The 21,313-nt window shown below is 40.6% G+C and overlaps 1 protein-coding gene across 1 annotated transcript in view; it reads left to right on the top strand.

The window, feature by feature from the left end:
* The window catches only part of LOC142197982 (ovocalyxin-32-like), a 22,953-nt gene extending 2,051 nt beyond the window's left edge, over positions 1-20,902 (top strand). The window contains exons 2-6 of the mRNA XM_075268743.1: positions 15,553-15,615; positions 16,089-16,263; positions 16,890-17,026; positions 18,048-18,110; positions 18,359-20,902. Of these exons, the coding sequence (XP_075124844.1) occupies positions 15,553-15,615; positions 16,089-16,263; positions 16,890-17,026; positions 18,048-18,110; positions 18,359-18,499 (579 nt within the window). The 3' untranslated portion in view covers positions 18,500-20,902. The remainder of the gene's footprint in view (positions 1-15,552; positions 15,616-16,088; positions 16,264-16,889; positions 17,027-18,047; positions 18,111-18,358) is intronic.
* Positions 20,903-21,313: the final 411 nt, after the last annotated feature.

The raw sequence follows: 21,313 nt of genomic DNA on the forward strand, positions 1-21,313 counted from the left end.
ACATTTATTGCAGTTTTACAATCAGATCCATAATTGCCAGTCACATTGCTGCCAATTGCTCACCAGCAAAAGCACATATGATTTTTTTTTTTTTTGTAGTTTTCAGCTTTTGTAATGCCAAAGGTGAAATTTAAGGGGAAATCCCAAAATAATTTGTGTCGGCATAGAGCATAATCTAAATTTTAAAATGCAGATTCCCATATTTTCCGCAGCGTGTGAATAGGGCACTTTTACTTGCGTTATATTTTTGGTCCAGAATCCGTAACAATTCTTTCATGTGTGAACATGGCCTTACAGCTATAGAAGCTGCTGGGGATTCCTCATTGGCATTTCTCATGCCTCTTTTGTATCAGATGTTCTAAACACACAATCATCCTATTAACATAAAATAAAAAGCTGCGAATTAATGACAAACTAGCCGGTTGCTATAGCAGTCATTGCATAGTTGAATGGTTGCCATAACAAATAGTCAATTGGTCCTCTGTTGGATGCTCCAGCTTCGGGTAGCAAAGTTCAGTTTGACCAAATGATTTGCTTCTTTGCATTTTCTTTGAATAAGAAAAGAATAAATATTTGTATACAAAGAATGGCCTCAATGCTGCCGTGTTCTCCAGTGCCAGGTCTAGCAGACTTATCTCTGGCATGTCCTGCTACTGGTATAGTGATGGAAAAGTATGCATGTTAAAATGTGTACGTAGAATGAAAATGCAGTATTTTTTGTTGCAGATTTTGCTGCAGTTTTTTGAGGCAAAGCCAGGAGTGGATTGAACAGAAGGGAGACGTATTTCCATTCCTTTTGTAGCCATTCTTGCCTTTGGCTCAAAAACCCGCAGCAAAATCTGCAACAAAAATATGTGTTTCCACAAAGTGGGGCCTCCGCATTAGGACACGCAGGACTGAAATATATATATTTTCCTTTTTTTTTTTTTTTTTTTTGTGGCTTTTACCTCTGCATAGAAAATAAGTAATTTTTAATCCGCTTCACAGGACAATTTCTGCTGCAGAATATTTCAGCATCGTGCATGTGAGATTTACTAAAATGCTGTAAAATGCAGCTTTTTTTCAATCCAAGCATTTCTGCAGTGTTAAAAGCATAGTGGTTGGGTTGGACACTGCAGCTCAGCTGGTATGGCCATTACACACAGCAACTTTCGGAACTCCAGCTGCTGTGAAACTACAACTCCCAACATGCTCAATTCACTTACATAGGAGTTCCAAGAACAGCAGAGCAAGTACGCATGCTGAGAGTTGTAGTTTTACAACAGCTGGACTGCCAAAGGTTGCCTAACCCTGCTTTAGGCGCTTTGTTAGTTCTATTGCTGGCGGCTTCTCAGAACAGGTGGGCGCCAAGTATTGAACCCCCACCAAATCTGATACTGATGACCTATCCTAAGGGTGACTTGATGCTTTTGGATCTTTTTTTTTTTTTCTTTTTTTTTTTTTAAATGTAGATTGTGAGCCCCACATAGAGCTCACAATGTACATTTTTTTCCCCTATCAGTATGTCTTTTTTGGAATATGGGATGGAAATCCATGCAAACACGGGGAGAACATACAAACTCCTTGCAGATGGTTTTATGCCCTTGGCGGGATTTGAACACCAGGACTCCAGCGCTGCAAGGCTGCAGTGCTAACCACTGAGCCACCGTGTGGCCCCCGATGCTTTTGGATCTTGTGGTCTTAATATAGAAGCCAAAAAAAGTACAACTACCTGAATAAAACTTTAGGAAGAATTTGCCATTGTTGTCTTGTCTGGGATAGCTGGGTAACAACCCCTGTGAGATCTATAGAGCCCAGAATTTGATCTACTGTGACAATCCTATACAGGGCTGAAATATAGGAACATACAATATAGGTTATTAAAGGGGCTCTATCACTGGGAAAAGTCATTTTTAACTAATCACATCTTTGCATAGCCTTTATAAAGTCTATTCCACACTTACCTTTAGTATGTAGATTGCCTCAGTGGTTTCTGAATAAGTCAGTTTTTATTCATATGCTAATTAGACTTGTGCACGATATATCATGCACCCCTTTGCTATTGTTTCCTATGGGAAACTGATGATGATGATGACAACTCAGCTTACTGTTTGCACACACACCTAGGAGATAATAGCAGGGACGAGTGCTGCTGGGAACTTCCTGTGCTGGCTGGAAGCTCATTAGCATATGAATAAAAACTGACTTATTCAGAAACCACTGAGGCAATTTACATACAAAAGGTAGGTGTGAAGTAGCATTTCTAAAGGCTATGCAAAGATGTGATTAGTTAAAAATGAGTTTTCCCAGTGATAGAGCCCCTTTAAGAAGTCACTTCAGTTTATTTTAGTTTTTCTGCCGACATCCAGGTAAATCATCCACACTTGCCTGAAACTCTCAGTATGGCCTGTTGGTTTTACTTGTTTTGCTCCTTCATGACTGGCAGTGAATACATGAAATAAGTGAGATAGTTATATATTACTGTCTGAAAGTAACATATTCACAGCGATTATTTATTACAGTGACATTTAGTGCAGAATGTTCCAATAAAGGAAGGATTGTAGGGAGCCGGTGCGGTGATCCGATCTGTCAGCACAAGCCCTAGATGAAAAAAGGACACATGAGACTCGTTCTTGTTCCTACAGAAAGGTCACTGTCTGAATAACTTCTCTGCGTCTTCACTACAAGGACTGGCATGTGTTTCTGAATTGTTATCCTACCCTCCAGTCAAAACACAGTTATGTTTCCCTTTCTAAGCGTCCCCTTTTCTCCAGAAACTAGCGGCACATGTCATTGAGCATGTGAACTCGGGGGCAAAGTGTATTTTCAGTTATGTAAAGAAATGTATTTACAGGTTAATTTTCTGCATGTCACTTTATTTTTTGGCTTTCATTTCTGGAAAATAGAAAAAACTTAAAGGAGTAGTTTGTAGAGTGCATATGGACTATAACATAGGTGTCCCCTCCCGCAGGCAACTGGGAGTCATTGTTTAGGTGTAAAATTAAAACTGATAGAATGGCTGTCACTTCTTGTCAAGTTTTATTTCTAGACATGTATATACCATAACTAGTTTATAAAGGAAGTCATACATATTAAAGTGTAACTTCCATTATAAACTGCTTTTCATAAATGAATAGTACAAGTGACTGTAAGAAACTTTGTAATATATCTTATTAATATATCTTCACCACTTATTAAGCTTTTTCTCTTGCTTAGATCTTCAATCTAACTGCTCGGTTACATCTGTCTCTATTCACCTCTATGTAGAAGGGATGGGTGCAGTAGGAGTCTCCTGCCATTTGATTAATTGATTTATTACCTCATTCTGTTCACTTGTTGCCTCTTATCTACAAACCTAGTAGTGTTAAAGAGGACCTTTCATGGTTTGGGGCACAGGCAGTTCTATATACTGCTGGAAAGCCTGAATTCAGCGCACTGTCGGCTTTCCCGATCTGTGCCCTGGGTAAATAGCTTTCGGTCCCGGTACCATTGCTCTTTACAGTCAGTCAGGTACATCCTTCTTCAAAGCAGCGCCTATCGCGCTGTACAGTGTGAGTGGGGAGGAACGCCCCTTCCCTCTTCTCACAGTGCTCATCCATAGACTAGTATTATCAGGAGGGGAGGGGGCGTTCCTCCCCGCTCACACTGTACAGCACGATAGGCGCTGCTGTGGTGAAGGACGTACCTGACAGACTGTCAGGAACGCCCTCCTGACTGTAAAGAGCTACAGTATCGGCACTGAAAGCTCTTTACCCGGGGCACAGATCGGGAGACCCGACAGTGCGCTGAATTCAGCGCACTGTTGGCTTTCCAGCAGTATATAGAGCTGCCTGTGCCCAAACCATGAAAGGTCCTCTTTAAAAGTAGCAGAGTGTAACAGCAGCAGTTATTTGAGTGTCTTTCCTATCCCCCTCTTATCTTCCTAGACTAATATGTAAAAAGTGGAAAAGAAAACCTATTTCTTTAATAAGATATATTGCAATGTTTTACATATTAACCTGTACTTTTAATTTATGAAAAGTTCTTTATAATTGGGGTTACACTAGAATGTTGGCCAACACAATCAACTACCGTGCATGGGGTTGGCTTTCCCCTGATGGTACTGTATGTATCAAAGAAAAGATTTATCATGGTGTTGGACTTCACCATGTCAGATCCTTTTGTTTCTGGTGAGAAGAGCTTCCTCCAGAAGAGATGTCATTCATTCAGAGGGACACTGGAGGATCAAAAAAATAACTGCAGAATGTGAAATATAGGGCAAAAAATAATAAAATTCTAAGCTTTATTAAATGCATTAAAAAGGATTACTTTAATGCTCGATATGGATGTTTACAAGTGTAATAACAGACCAATAGCATGTAAGGCCTGTCAGAAACCCAACCAATGCCAGTGACTTTCGCTATTATACACACACACACACACACACACACACACACACACACACACACACACACACACACACACACCTCCCAGAGGACGCAGATCTGAGTTGAACACACATGCGGCTGAAGGAAGGAGCTGACACAGGTCAGCTCCTCGCTTCGCCGCTGCCCGCCTCTCTCCCTGACACATGCGGCTGAAGCTGCTCGCGTGCTCGCTTCGCCGCTGCGTCTCTCTCTCGCTGACACATGCGGCTGAAGCGAGGAGCTGACCTGTGTCAGCTCCTCGCTTCGCTGCTGCCGCCGGCTCCTGGCTTGTAGACGCGATGTACACGCCAGGAGCCGGCGGCAGCAGCGAAGCGAGGAGCTGACACAGGTCAGCTCCTCGCTTCAGCCGCATGTGTCAGCGAGAGAGAGACGCAGCGGCGAAGCGAGCACGCGAGCAGCTTCAGCCGCGTGTGTCAGGGAGAGAGGCGGGCAGCGGTGAAGCGAGGAGCTGACCTGTGTCAGCTCCTTTCTTCAGCCGCATGTGTCAGCGAGAGAGGCGGCGAGGGAGCGGAGGAGAAGGTAAGTTTAATGTGGAGGTGGAACATGAATCTGGGGGCAGATGAAGGAGAGGACGGCATGACATTGGGGCAGAGATGGAGAGGACATGAATCTGAGGGCAGAGATAGGGGACATGAATCTGGGGGCAGAGATGTGGTGACATGAATCTGGGGGCAGAGATGGAGAGGACATGAATCTGGGGGCAGAGATGGAGGGGGGACATGAATCTGGGGGCAGAGATGGAGGGACATGAATCTGTAGGCAGAGATGGAGGGACATGAAACTGGGGGCAGATGAAGGGTGTATATGAAACTGGGGGAGAGATAGAGGGGGGACATATAATTTACGAGTTACTGTAGGAGGATTATACTGTGTGCGGGCACATGAAAAATTAACGAGTGGGTGGAGTCAACACAAAAGTGGGTGGGGCTAAATTTGCCGCGGCACGCTATGCGCGCCGCACATTTTGTCCCTCTGTCGGTTCTTCAAAAGTTGGGAGGTATGCACACACATATATGTATATGTATATATATATATATATATATATATCCTATTAATATTATAAATGTGAAAGTTTGTGAGTTTGTGTGTTTGGATGTTTGTTCCTCAATCACGCAAAACCCGCTCGACCGATTTGGCTGAAATTTTCCACAAACATAGTTAATACACCCGATTGCGCAATAGGCTACTTTTCGTCACAATAGCACACATACGTTTGTGCCAGGACCCCCACAGAACCCAAACTCACACCACCATCTCTGCAATCTCACACACTTTGGACCATAGCAAGCCACAAAATTCATATTGCCCTCTACAGCCTCACCCCTAACCCCACACAATCACATATACATATACTTTACCACTTTGCCCCTCACCTTAACGATACTCCAGGAGGTTCTCTTCAACGCTCCGGAGCAGCCATGTTTGCCGACCCCCACCGCTCTGACAATCCGCAACACCGCCCAACCATGTCAATACCCCTAGGAGGTCTAATAAATGCAAAAAAAAAAGTTTTTTTAAAAAAAATGAAAAAAAAATATAAAAACAAATAAAAACGATTAAAAATTCAAATCATCCCCCTTTCCCTAGAACACATATAAAAGTAGTTAAAAACTGTGAAACACATACATGTTAGGTATCCCCGCGTCCATAATCGCCCGCTATACAAATATTTTTCCTGTTCGGTAAACGCCGTAGCGGGAAAAATGGTCAAAAGTGCCAAACCGCCGTTTTTTCACTGTTTTGATTCTGATAAAATTTTGAATAAAAAGTGATCAAAGCAATAACATTTCCCGAAAATGGTAGAACTACAAAGTACACCCGGTCCCGCAAAAAAAGACACCCTATACATCCCCGTACAGGCACATATAAAAAAGTTACGGCTGTCGGAATATGGCGACTTTTCAAAAAAAAATTTTTTAACACAGTTTTGCCTTTTTTTTAAGGGGTCAAAATGTAAATAAAACCATATAAATTTGGTATCCTCGGCATCGTAACGAAACACAGAATACAGGGGGCATGTCATTTTGGTTGCACAGTGAACGCCGTAAAACCAAAGCCCGCAAGAAAGTCACAGAACTGCATTTTTTTCTTCAAATCCACCCCATTCTGAATTTTTTCCCTGCTTCCCAGTACATTATATAGAATAAATAATGGTGGCATCATGAAGAAAAATTTGTCCCGGAAAAATTAAGACCTCATATGACTCTGGGAACAGAGAGATAAAAAAGTTATGGGGTTTAGAAGGAGGGGATTCAAAAACGAAAATCAAAAAATGCCATCGGCAGGAAAGGGTTAACTTCAAATACCTCTGTCCCAAAGTCACTATGTACAGTTTATACCAACACCGTATAGCAGCTCAAATACAAAGTAACTTCAACACAAAAGTCTCACGTATTCTCCGAATTACAGCAAAAACAAGATACAAAGTTACATTTCATATCCCATACCTTATACACAGTACGAAAACCTTACCCGCGCTGTATATACCCACTTCTACAATCACCGCAGACGAAGTTGCGGGTACCAGTTAGTATATATATATATATATATATATATATATATATATATATATATATATATACCGGTATATGTCATATACAGGTTTTAAGAAATAATAATGTGCATCTCCAAACCATGTCAAATTGTGACCTTCCAAATTCTCATCTGTATTACATAGATAGGACATGGATACAGATTGCTCAGCTATTTGTGGACTAATACCTCCATCCAATCCATGTTTCTTCTGACAAATATTAATCCATGTAAACTCAGTCACTTCAAGTCCTTAACGTGATTTATACCCCTCATGTGCGAAATGAGGATCACATCAGGACACTTTTATACAGGAGGTAATATAATCCTCCGGTATACCAAAGTCCCTGATTCTGCAGGTCAAACTGCATTTCCAAGGGCCTGGAAGGTGAGCACTGGATCAGGTGTCTTTAGTTAGGGGGAGCATGTGAGGTCTAAAATATCTTCAAATCAATCATAGTGAGGTGTAGGGTTCTTTGAAAGCAGCATAACCATATCTCATTATATGTAATGCAGATCTGACTGCAAGTGCATCGGGGGCAGGTTGGATTTACCAGATTTGACTACAGACAGTACTCCACTTCTCTGCAATGCCACATATTTAGCCATGATTGATATTTTCAGACCCTGCCTGCCTCACGGTTGTCTATCAGTAAATCTAGCTCCACCCCTGGCGCACTTGTAGATTGATTTTTATGTCCATAAAAAGATGATTATTTGTGTATTTCTTTATCAGTTTGTGAACACAAAAGCATGCCTCTGCTCTTGTTAAACGTCCCTACACGGCACTATAATTTTTTTGGGAGGCATCTTAGGCATTACAGATTCTCTTTAACATTCCTGAGCGTACATACTATATGGTTGGCCACTCCATGCTTGGACATTACAAGCATACATACTATATGGTTGGCCACTCCTGCCAGAAGTGGCAGGTTTTGCTAACATAAGTTTAGTGTATGTGGCTACTTTAGTATATGTTTTATGTACTTGGAAATAAGGAAGAAAAGCTGTCAACTGCCAGCATTCTCTAAAACATATGACCAGTGCTTTAAGGGGCTTTTCACATGGCAGAAAATGAAGATTTATTCCTTTTGTCACTGGTTTTCACCACTCGCGACATGGTGCCGATTCAGTGCATCGGTATTGAGTCGCAAGTTTCTGCTGCTGACAAGGCCCAGATGAATGGTCCTTCCTTATCAACAAGGAGTTGACCATGGACTCTGCGACTGAATTGGCAAAAAAAAAAGGATGCTTATTTCTTCAGTTTCTCGCTGAAATCTCGGTCTCCCATTGAAAACAATGGGAGGCAGAATCTGTGTGGAATCAGCGTCAAATACCTATATGTGAACGGTCCCTAACATAGAAAAGGAATCAAATACATACTCTGAAATTTCTTGTGTAACCCACAACTGCCAATGTAGTTCATAGTTAAAGCTTTTTAAGGCCTGTGCCCTACATGGTGTAAATGTGAATCCCATCCACATGTTGTGTAAAAAGTGCACACAGCGTATTTTGTTAATCGCGGTATGTCAATTATACCTATAGGGAAACCACCAGCGTTTCAATAGGTATAATGGAAACGGAAAGTCTGCAGAGGAAACCTTTGTACACTTTCTGTGACACGTGGTGCAGGAAAATTCCCCCCCCCCCCCCCAGTTTAGATGTTGTTAGCATTATAGCATTCTCATAATCCAGAATCCATCTAATCCTTATAATGAAAAAGTAACATGTTAAGAAAATCTTGAAGATCTCTGTGATAACAATTGCCATATTTCTAATGTAAATGAGAGGATAAGACTTTGTGCTGAGTACAGTAAGATGTAACTATGGGTTTCAGTCTCCCGGGCTCTCCGAATCCTATTTCAGCTGTGATTAGGTTTGGGATTTATCCGTTCTAGTTGTCATGGCAGAATATGCTGTACAGAAGCCACTTCTGAGCCGTCGTGAATTATATCCTGTAACTAGTGATACTAGTTATTACAGTAGCCAGTGATTGGCCAGGGGTCATAATTTCCTAATTTTATCCCTCTAGACAACCACTTTAATACAATATGGTGTTCCCATATAAAGGACCTGTCACCGGGTCTCAAATGACATACATCATCTGATAGATGCTGTCACATGGGGCATTGTCCAAATCCGTTCATCCATTCTAAATATATAAACCCTTTTAATATTTATGCAAATGAGGATGTACTAGCCAATTGGGATGTATATCATGCAGTGTTACCGCCCACTGGTGTCTTCAGATTCTATACATAAATTCAGACAATCTGTCTACCAGACAAAATAAAGCAGCATTCACGTTTTTTTAATGGTATCTATGAGAGACATGTCAGCACCTGAAAAATAAAGTTAAAATTGCTAAATATCAGCATGTGAACATATTCAGTCACTGGCATGAGACGGAGGACAAAGGGATGTTCAGCAGGAGATGGCGCTCTTACTGGGTTATTATATAAGCCATGATCTATAGATGGACACACACTGTTTTCACACTTACTATGCAAGCATACGTATATGGGTTGTGTCCCTTCAGTAGTAACTCTGCGGCACATCACAATGTTGTAATGTTGTTTGATTCTTTCTTTTTTTTTTTTTTATAGTAAGAAATACAGCAGGGAAATGGTTAAGCACATCAAAATCAAAGTCCAATAAAATATGTTTTCTCCGGAGACTCCTCCCTGTCCTAAGACTTATATTAGCCAAAATCAGCCCGAACAATCATCCTGTCTTGGAAAAACAGGAAAAGAGTGTTTTATGCAAAACATGTGGGAGGACCATTTCCTTCTGCAAGTAAAAGTAGAAGAAAACTGGTAAAAAAAAAAAAAAAAATCCATTCCCTGGGTCACTTTTATTGATGTCTCTCAGCCTTTCCTCTATTGTTGTATTGCAACATGAAGGCTGTTATGTGTCAGGTTGCCAAAGAAGTGAAGTTTTTATAAAGCAGTTTCCATTAGTGTCTTGGGTTAAGAAGGCATACAATAGCTAAGGCTGGATTCACATCTACGTTGGCGTCTCCATAGGAGACTCCACTGCACATTCCATTTAAAATCATCAGAATAGTCCTGCAACATCTGTGGGGCCTTCCATGGGTAACCGCTTAAGTGGACAGGGTCTCCATCTCTTAGGTCCCCGTGTGAACCTAGCAGACCAATGGATGAGAAAAGAACTGCGCTTGCTCCAGATCCGTTGATTCAACACGTTCTTTTATTATGGTTCTTAATACACGACGCAGCAGACTGCGTTTCGGGGCTTCCCCTTTATCAAGTGTATTACCTCTGTACACACTTATCCTATTAATAAAAACCAGAACACAAGACAATTGTTCTCTATAAGTTTGTCTCCTTACAATCAAAAAATATATAACGATAACAATCCCGTTGAATCGATATTGCCTGATAAAAGCATCAATCTCAAAATACAAAGAATAACACATAAAAAATAAATAAATACATGTCCCAACAAACTTTAAAATGTAGCCTGTTCACTAGAAACTTCAAATAACATGATAGTTGCAGTATAGACTGACATAATAGGAATTGAGTCAGGTATAATAAATATTAGACTGAAGGACCTCTCGGATTGCTAAACTTTAGTGGATGAAACTATTGAATACCATATTTAAACCAGCCAGGAGAAGAAAGAAAAGGTTGTTTCTTACCTTACAGATAGATGACTAACCGAATAAGCTGCAAGTGTTAACAGTAGCCAGACGTGAAGAAGATAGCATGTATCCAATTCTAGGGGTACTTTAAACTGGTAGAAAGCGCGCGTAGGCATTGCACATGCGCACTAGCAGCTACATGATGGCGTAGAAATCACAAATAAGGGCTCGTTCACACGGAGTAAACGCGCCGCGCATTGTGGCGCGTTTACGGCGCGTGTACGCCGCGTTTTTTACGGTGCGCGATTACGCCGCGTTAGCGCCGCGTAAACACGGCGTTAACGCGGCGTAATCGCGCACCGTAAAAAACCGCGGCGTACACGCGCCGTAAACGCGCCACAATGCGCGGCGCGTTTACTCCGTGTGAACTCTGCCTAATTCTTTCCCCATAATTTCTAGGTGTTCTAAGATAAAGAAAAGTGCACACTATATGTGAATTTAGCGTCACAGGGTAAAAAAAAAAGTAGGCACAACCGAGCAAGTGCATAAGTACATCAGAGTGGAGGTATGAAGTGGGCATCATTACAGTGAGGGGGCACTATGGAGGCATCATTACTATGTGGAGACACGACTACTTTAGGTCTCAAAAACAGAGTAGTATAGGGCACTATTATTTAGTGGGGGCACAAAGACATGGCAGAAAGAATATGGAACAGTGTTATCAGTTGGAGAGTTTGATTGTTGGTCTCATGACAAAAAAAAAAATGTGCAGGTGGGAGTTCTTCCTTAAAGTTTTTTTTGCCTATCCTGTGTCATATTGCTGGAGGTCTGACCACTGAGACTCCCAGCGAAGCGGAGAATGGGGGCCTGTTAGTGATAGGGAAAATCATGGAGGAATATATATCTTCCCTCGCTTTTTCTGATATGTGTCCTAGACTCCAAGGTTTATGATCTCTGGAGAGAATAGCCCAGACCTTTCATTACTGGGTTTTTGGAATTGGATTGGGGAAACTTGTTTGGATCTTCAATCCTTAGTCTGTGTCTGTTATGGTCAATATGCTGTACCTGTAGCATCTGTATAAAAAGGTGCAAACACCGGGGTTTGGATGGATCCGTATTGGATGCAACCTGGAGGAGCTTTTCTGGGAAAACTTGTTTATCATTGTGGTGTGTTCCTTGCTTGCTAGGACGTGTCTATTTTGTTAGAGCTCAGCCGAGTAGGTTTATGGGGTTATAAATGCCAATGCGCTTGTGTGGAAATGAGGGTAAATAAAAAAAACCCTGTAACTGTAGAGCGCTGCTTTTTGGAACAATGACAAGGAGAAGTTTGTCTTCTGAATTTTATTAGTTCTAATTGGACATAATGGTTAGGCTACGCATTTTGTAGCCAAACTGGCGTCTTCTTCAGGCAAGCAAATATGAAAGTCCAATGTGGAGTGAAAAACAAAACAAAAAAAAAAAACACTTTTATGATTAGCTAGGGTGAGATTGCAGCCCCAGTGAAGTGAATGGAGCTCCTGATACACAAGCACACTGGCGCTTAATTTTACTAGGAGGCTTCAATGACACTTTTGGACCACTGTTCTTCTGAATCCTGGGGGTTATGGCCTCCCATCGACCTGACACTTATCCTATGTCCTATAAGTTTCTTAATAGCACAACCCCTTTAAGCTTACTTCTCATTTCCGAGATACTGCTGAATTTGTCCTCAATGTTTACAGCACATTGCCTACGTTACAGACTACCTCTGCTATCTAGCAACACTGGCTGGGCCGGTGGCATCAGTCCCTGTTCCCGGCCACTTCTATTGTCATCTTTTCATTCTGTATAATGGCTTATGGAGTCTTCAGTTAACTCTGGAACAGTGCTTGAAGGGTGCCCCTGTTATCCCAGTATGTCACTCATGAGACAAGTGTGTAGTTTAGTCTCTGGAGCCCGCTGCTGGCCTGAACTGACCATCACACTGGCCAGTTGACAACTTGTCACTAAAACCTGGGGGTGAAGGGGAGAGGAAACAGGAGAAACCCTTAGGCCAGGGCTCCACGGGCTGGAAATGCCGTGATTTGAACGTGGTGGAAACACCACTGTAAAAGTCGCTGTGTTTTACAGTACTTGCAAAGTGGATGGGATTCATACTGATCCCATGCTCACTTTGCAGAAAAAATCACAGCACGGACACGCTGCTATTTCCAAAACCGTTGTGGTTTTGAAAATCGCAGCATGTCAATTATATCTATGGAAATGCTGACGGCTTTCCCATAGATATAATTGTAACAGAAAGTCAGCGGAGGAAAACTCAGTGAGCTTTCTGTTCCAAGTGCTTTGGGAAGAACCACAATGCGTTCACGCCGTGGTTGTTCCCGCAGTGCTTTAGCACAGTGGCTCCGACCGTGGGGCCTTCGCCTTAGAGAATGTTCACACAGCAGAAATTGGTGGTTTTGAAGCCAAATTCTGCCCTGAATCTGTATCCAATGAGAGGCGGTGATTGAAGCAGGATGCTGGAAAAATAAGCTTTTGTCTTGCTACAAATTATGCAGTCGCATTCTGTATTACTGACCAGGCCCGACTCTGGCTAAAAGCGCACATGGAAAGGAGTTGGCTTTTGGAGAAACTGCTTTGGAATTGACTTTTTACAGATGACATCCTTACAATTCAGATAGTCAGCCTAGTCCTGACCTGGAGAAAGGAGATCTGCATGCTATCCATTTACCAGAGACACTGAAAGTCTAGGTAAAAGCCTCTCAAAGCAAGTTTGTGCTTTTAGAGCTTTTTTAGCATTCCGGTTCTTGGTACAAATTAATAGCAGTAGAAGTAGGGATTATATAAAGTTATTATTACATTTAGAACCTAACCTCTATGGGTGGCTGCTCTTTAAATGAGCTATTTCTAGGTTTTTCAGTTATTTGACCAAACCACATCTAAACTAGAATAACAAAGTAATTACAGCTATGCCGAAAATGTGACTGTAAGGCCTTTCATTTAGTGTACCATGGTAATTCAGCCGCTAAGGATATTTATCATTTTACTATTAAACAATCTTCAAGAGCTTACATAAACCCAGCAGCTCACAGAGACCATATCATGTGTACACCTAGCTGATCAGCATAAGTCCAACTCCTGGGACCTGCACCAATCCTAAGAACTTCTGTCTTTTAGTGCAGTACTCGCTCAGCTCTACTGTTCATAATGTTGCGGAGAATGCAGAATATGTGCGCGTTTCCACTTCTTACAAATGGTGTACCAGAAATAGCCAAAGTACAGAGCTTGACTATGTCTGGCACTCCTGTTGAAATGAGCCAACTTTTAAGTCTGTTGTTCTGCTCCGCCATAGAATCAGAACTGAAGAGCCAACAGAATGACTGATAGAGCTGAAGCATCCTCTTCCAGCATGAGTCTGCATTCACTGTAATGTTAAAATCAAGATTGAAGCTTTCTTCCAATTTAAAAATAAGCAAACAAAAGTCCAGGACTTTATCTTGCAATGCAAAGAATACGGGATCATTCATTTTTATTTTTTTTATGTAGATTGTGAGTTCCATATAGGGCTCACAATGTACTTTTTTTTTTTTTTTTTTTTTCCTATTAGTATGTCTTTGTAGAATGGGAGGAACTCCACGTAAACATGGGGAGAACATACAAACTCCTTGCAGATGTTGTTCCTGGCGGGATTCAAACCCAGGCCTCCAGGCCTCCAACCACTGAGCCACCGTGTGACCCCTCATTCATTTTTATTTTAACACTGAAATAAACTGTGTAGGATACAAATAGAAACTCTTATGTTTGTATCTGTTATTTAGGAACAACTGTTCTTTCTATTTTTCTGACCTTCTGAAGGAGCAGAACAATGGCGAGTCAATGACAATGTGAACATAGCCTAACTGCAAATTCATAATGCGAAAAAAGGTTGTTTCAAATATGTTTTAGAAAATACCCCTACGTCTTGTAGTCTACATGTCTATCAGGCTGGGTGGGCAGGTATACATTATAGACCTTATTGTAGATTACAGAATATATAATTGTTTCATCTAATGAAAGTGTCTTTCTTGTGATGTAGAAGTCAGATCCTATCTAAGCACCAACACAGCTGATCGGAGAGCTGTGCAGCTTCTCCAGTTGTACTGCACGTGTCGTGTTTATTTATACTGTATGGACTTCTTTTAACATTAGACCAATGGATTGTGTCCATACACATAAGATAAATGTCAGCCTATATGGTTGCTTTCAGAATTCTGCAGGCTCCAAAGATGAAATCTAAAGCACCCCTGGCAAGCTGAATGACTGCACAGATTTTGTTTTAGTAATTTGCATTCTTATTAGTGTAGTCTTTCTGTCAGGTGCTGGAATGTAATCTGATGTAGGAAAAACAATCTGTCCCATTGTAGCGTGAAGACGACCGACAACAATCTGTCATCTGTTTCCAGTGGCTACCATCAGAACTGTGAGGGGAGTTCTGAAGTATTGAATAATGTGCACGGTGCAACAAGACGTTTTTCCTTAGAACATAATACTTGTGAAATAAGAAGAAAGTACTGACCCATGTTTAAGGAAACTGCGAGATTGGGCTGAAGTGCACGTTGCGGTGGAAACCAAAGTCTTTGCCAGGGAGTGGCGGTTAGATGAAAGGGTTCACTATTTGTGTATAATGTGCAGCATGTATAGTCAGCATACACATACACCTCCTCCTTTGCAGGGCACCACATGTATATACAAGTAGTAGGACCTATCTGGATGCCCTGTGATTCCAGATACTGGCACATGTGATCATACTATGCATCGGCCCATGATGTAACCACATACATCTTTGAATGCATTTTAAGTATCTTCTCTTAGTTATCTTAGGTATCTTAATGCAGGCTACTGTATAACTTAGAATCAGTAACAGATATGTAATACAATGTATTTAGAGTTACACAACTATTTACTGCAGATTAATTGTATCATTATATACTTTGCATTGTTTCGGTCACACTTTGTACATTAATTATATTTTGTTTTGGTTTTTTTCAGTTTGTTCCTGAAATTGGCCATAAATACTATGTGGAATTTACAGCTCGAGTCTTACAAACTATGGTAAGTTAGCTTTCTTATACCATACTTGCCAACTTTCCTGGAGTGTTTGGGAGGCTCCTGCCAATAGGGGTAACCTCCAGACTCACCAGCTTTTCTTGGCCCAGCAGAATGTTCCCACATCTACCGGGATAGACCTTATTTTCTATGTTACTTAAGCACTTTGGGGCAGATGTATTATGCTTTTTATGCAAATTTTCTGGTGTACAAGGCATATTTTGAGCAAATAAGGCGCACCCTCTGGCGACAAAGGAGTTATGAAGACTGGAGTTGATATCACCAGTCTTCATAAATCTTCCCGTTTTATATTCTGGTCACAGCCAAAAAGGGGCATAGTGGTATCAGCCAATGCAAAGCATTGTTCTCATTATCCTGCAGCTAAGCATCTCCAAAATACTTTGCTTTCACCACTGCTAGAGAACTGGAAATGACTTTTTGCCAAAGGGAGACTATTTAGTTTTTCTTCTGCTTTATAGGAAAACATAGGACTATGCACAGCAACCGTTTTCTTCCACAAAGAGAAACCTCGACCAGCCATTAATGTCAACTGTTCTAGCACCAAAATCCAGAAGCAAGCCAGGGATGATGACTACAACTTCTACAAGCTTATGAAGTCCCAGACTATACCTATCACTGGAGGAAACATTCCTGGTGAGACATTTAAAGGGATTTTATATTCTGCAGATCATTTTTTGTTATATGAACAGCTCAGTTTTTGTTTTGTTTTTTACCCTCCTGATGTCCTGAGTAGTGATGGCATTAAAAGTTTTATCTAAGGAAGTTAAATGTTCCAATGACATAACAGGTCCTGCTGTCCGGTTTAATTCCATCATCTGATCATGTGGGAAAGCGATTCCTCCCCTTCTCTTCTGCTTAAAGTGACATGATGAATAAGAGCTTGCTGTCAGGATTTATTCACTAGCCAAGCCAGTTTCCTTCTCTCTGTACATCAGCAACAATGGAGACAGGGCTTATTCGTTGGACTGAGTCTGATTGTCAGCCCCCATTCATTATGTTGCCAACAACTGACGATAGGGGGGGAAGAAGCTTTCTGTCACATAACCTGGTGTTAGTACCAGACTGGAAGTGAAGATGCAGGAATTGTAAGACCTGGTATGGAATCACATAATTCTGTATAAACATCATAACCTATATTATAAATTGATGTATTTTTTCATGATGTATGAGATATTGTTCTTATAATATGCTAAACTCACATCAGATCATAAGATCATAAGCCCACTATAAGTCAGTGTCTCTTTTCTATACTCCCTCAGACAGCTTTGGATACATTGAACCACAACTAGAACCTGTATGGAGTCTGGCTAATTTGGGATGCAGCTACGTTATATGGGATAAGGCTACGGAGGGTCATGAATACAATATGGCGCAAATCAAATATGTAAAGCAAGTGGTAAGAAAAATATAACATTTATTATTTAAAAATGCCATTATAATAGGATTGGTAACTATCATTATGGCTAGAGTAGCATATATATATATATATATATATATATATATATATATATATATATATATATATATATATATATATATATATATATATGTAGTGTAGGGGTGTGTTTAAAAAATAAAATAAAAATGACTGGGGTGGGAAGGGGTTAATCATCCTTAAGCTGGTTTACTTGTGTGCTTTGGGTCATTGTTTTGTTTCATACCCAACATTTGTACAGCTTGAGGTCATGGATGGCTGCATTTGTATTCTCCTGTGAAATGTTTTGATCTACCTCAATAAACACAAGTCATCCAAACCCTGAGACAGTACTGTGGTCCAAAACCATGATGCTCCCTCCACCATGCTTGGGATGAACGTTTAGGGTTCGTGAGTTTTTTTTTTTTTTGTTTTTTTTTCCAACAAACATGCTGTTTGGTGCTAATAAGTTCCAGTTTTTTCGTATGTATACATATATACATAAAAGCACACATTACTTCTAACAAAATTTTTATGTAGTGGACAAAACACATGTGAAAACCACGTTTACAATCTCATCTCCTAAATTGATATACCTTTTGTGTTCTCTTGAAGTCACACAGAGGATCACTTACTGTTTCTCCTTGCCAATTTTCCACCCCTTGTTTGGTTACAATATAGTTTCTAACTAGAGTGATTTACTACTCAGGTTTCCACCAAATACCAGGGTTGAGCTCTCTCTTAGTATAAGGACAGCACACCAGGGTGGATTCCAATAAAAATGTTTTAAAGGTACTATAGAAAACTTACAGTAAGAGGCTGTTCAGGCATGCGGGATACAATCTGTCAAAGGCTAATCTAGCTGTAAATAGCCGGTATTAGTATATCCTCCTACTGTGTGTCCATCTTGCAATATACTGTATTACTGTGGTATCTAAACGGAAATGGTGAACCATGCCATTGTCACATACAGGTCATATAAAATGCTTTCATTTGTTTTCAGCTCCGAAAGGACAATTTTATTGCCTTTGACTATGATCTCCTCCTTCATGAAAGACCATCAGAGGTAAGTGACCATCTACTTATAGAGCAGGGGTCAGCAACCTTCGAAACTCCAGCTGCTGTGAAACTACTACTCCCAACATGCTCCATTCACTTCCATGGGAGTTCCAAGAACAACAGAGCATGTATGCATGCTGGGAGCTGCAGGTTTACAACAGCTGGAGAGCCGATGTTTGCCTACCCTGACATAGAGTATATGAAATATCAAAGCTCTTTCATTATACTTATTTAACTATTTACTGCTTTTTCCAGGAAATGACAAATTGTAGTGTCCATGTGGTCTGGATGCCTGGAAAGTCACCCAAAGTGGACTACAGTTGTACAGAAGATTCAGAAAATGGATCTGGAAGCAAGTCAGATGATGGCTCAGCCTTTCTAGGAAATTTTAAGTAAAAAAAAAAAGTTCAGATGATGGTGAAGGGGTCATATATGAGAGTTTATATTGTGTAAGGTAGAGCTGCTACCTTCTTTCTTGCACACCACTTGTGTCATTGTACAGTAATTTACTTTTTCTATAAGTTGAATATAGACTTTAGTTTACTTTGATTCCAGCATTTTCTGTTGTCTCTCATTATTCTAAGGTTACCTTTTTGAACTGTCCGTAACATAACCATAAGATAAAACCTGTATAATGTGTCAAGAATGTGATTTATGACCATGTAGTTACAAAGTTATGTTATCAGGGTTTTAGACAGATCAGGGGCACCCTGAAAGCGGCCACTTTGGCAGTGCTCAGGCTTCATGCAGAGCTGTGCCATACACTGCAGAATAACATTGAGGCAAGTGTTGGAGAGGCGTCTCTGTCACCTGTCATATTGTCTACGGTCCTTCTACTATATAGCTGTAACAGGTATGGATCGGAGATAAATCATTTTGTTATATAACTCCTTTAGGTTCACACTCCTGGGTTTACACAAACACTGATATTAGAAATGAACTATTAAACAAAGAAAAGGTGTAGTAGAAAGAATTGGCCTCTTCTGATTTGTAGAACAAAAGGCATGTATTGCAAGCAGCCATATTATGGACCTTGAGGGGAATTCATGTTTCATCTACATAGTGGCTATGGCCGAGGCTGCATATAGGCAATATATTCAGTCTGCCAGAGGGCATATTTCTAGACACGCCATTTTTTATTTTTTTTTTGTGTGCCAGTCTGATGGCCACAGACGATGTATCAGTGTGGTGGAAGGGAAATCACAATACATTGTACCTAAAGATAGGAAAATCAGCTGGTAATATTCATCACAACTGCAACTCCTCTAAATGTTATGTCTGCATGCCCATAGAACTGAGATATTTTCTGTGACTCTGTAGCCAACACTTCTGGGCATCATTGATGGTCTATGTAGCATATCTGAATACCCTGTCGACTTCCATTTGGAGAAATAAATGAACTCGGGTATTTCTGGAAACACCAAAGCCTTTACTATTCCCAAACCAGAATAGATTAGAGCATCACATGACAATGACTAAAGCAAGATGGGGAAAAGTCAATACAGAAGTACAGGCAGCGACAAGTGATGCAATTGGGCAACCACCATATGCACACCCAGCTCACTCCTTTTTGTGCCCAATGACGTTACTATGGTGGCTGTAAGTGTTCATTAGTCTGTAATACTAATTAGTGATGCGTATATAGTTGTAGATCCTGGGGAGAGGTATAGCAGCAGACTGTATGCGACCTGTAAATAAGGCTTCAAAGGACAGAAACGCTGTGGGAAAATTGTGGCATTTTACAGTACAGACAAAGTGGATGAGATTCTAGCTAATCCCATGCCCACTTTGCCTGTATTGACATGCTGCGATTTCTTTTGGAAGTTGCAGCATGTCAATTATATCTACAGAAATGCCGTCGGTTTCTCCATAGGTATAATTGTAAAAGAAAGTCCAGGGAGGAAAACTCAGCAAACTTTCTGTTTAAAGCGCTGCAGGAAGAACAGTGTTCCCTCCGCGTTTTTTCCCCGCAGCACTTTATTGCTGTGGGATGTCCCTTGGGGCCTTAGCCTAAAGGGGTTTTCCAACACTAAGGTCATCAATAGCAGATTGGAGGGGGTCCAGCACCACCAAAAATCATCTGTTTGAAGGGGCCACAACATTCAGAGGAGGGCTGTGACCCCTTTACTTGCATACTAAGCACAGTGCCATTCATCTTAAAGGGGACCCGTCACAATGAAAATACAGTGTAATCTGCTGGTAGAATGTGATGGAACATAGAGCAACTGAGCAGATTGTCTAAATTGTTGGACAATTATTCAGTACAACTTGTATCTTATTCATTTTTATGCTTATACTCTATCTACACAATGACCTATTTTTATTTAACTATATAGAACATTGAAAATGAAAAATAACATTACCAAAAATGCTTTTCAAAGTTTAACATAAAAACATGTTTTACAAATAGGTCATTTTGTAGCGACACTTTCCCTTTAAGCGATGTGCATGGTATTACAGCTCCGTTCCATTCATGCCTTTGCATTAGCACCACGTGTGTCAGATACCTGCTAATCTGATATTTATGACCAATCCTAAGAATAGCTTATCACAATGAAATTCCCTCGGTGCTACCATTGCACTGGACATATTACCAGCATTTTTTTTGTCTATTTATCTATGATACACACATATACAGAGATTTGTGTATAGTATCTAGAGACCAGCGTGTGTGTGTTATGAAACCAGCTGTAGGTAGCACTTTGTGTCATACATATCTACAATTTTTTTTTCCTGTTACTCTTTGCTCAGATGCTTCCATTTATGTAAAAATCTCCAGCAGGAAAAACTTAAAAATATATCTACTATTTTAAAATAAAATGTCATCTTTTAAATATATTTTAAATTGTTTTTATTTCTTCTATATAAACAGTGTTGCTACCTTTCACCCTAAAAAATATACACATCAGATGTAACATGCCATTATTGGTTGTATTGTTTGGTTTATAAATTGAGGCAAAATATCACAACATTTGCACATGTAAATACACACTGAACACATAAAATGTAGGCATTATTCTGGGAAACATAAGTTGGCAGTGTGGGAGCCTCAGTCAATCCTCAATCTTGGTTGTGGCCTCTCGGGCTCCGCAGACAGTGTGTGCATATATGGCTGCTGAATACAAGTGTCTAGCTGTCTGCTGCCTGGCCTGCTGAAATCTAGTCATGTTGCTGGGCAGCTTGGCAAAGGAGTATCCAAATAGTAATCAG

The sequence above is a fragment of the Leptodactylus fuscus genome, chromosome 3, assembly GCF_031893055.1.
Source record: "Leptodactylus fuscus isolate aLepFus1 chromosome 3, aLepFus1.hap2, whole genome shotgun sequence".
Classification (NCBI taxonomy): domain Eukaryota; kingdom Metazoa; phylum Chordata; class Amphibia; order Anura; family Leptodactylidae; genus Leptodactylus; species Leptodactylus fuscus.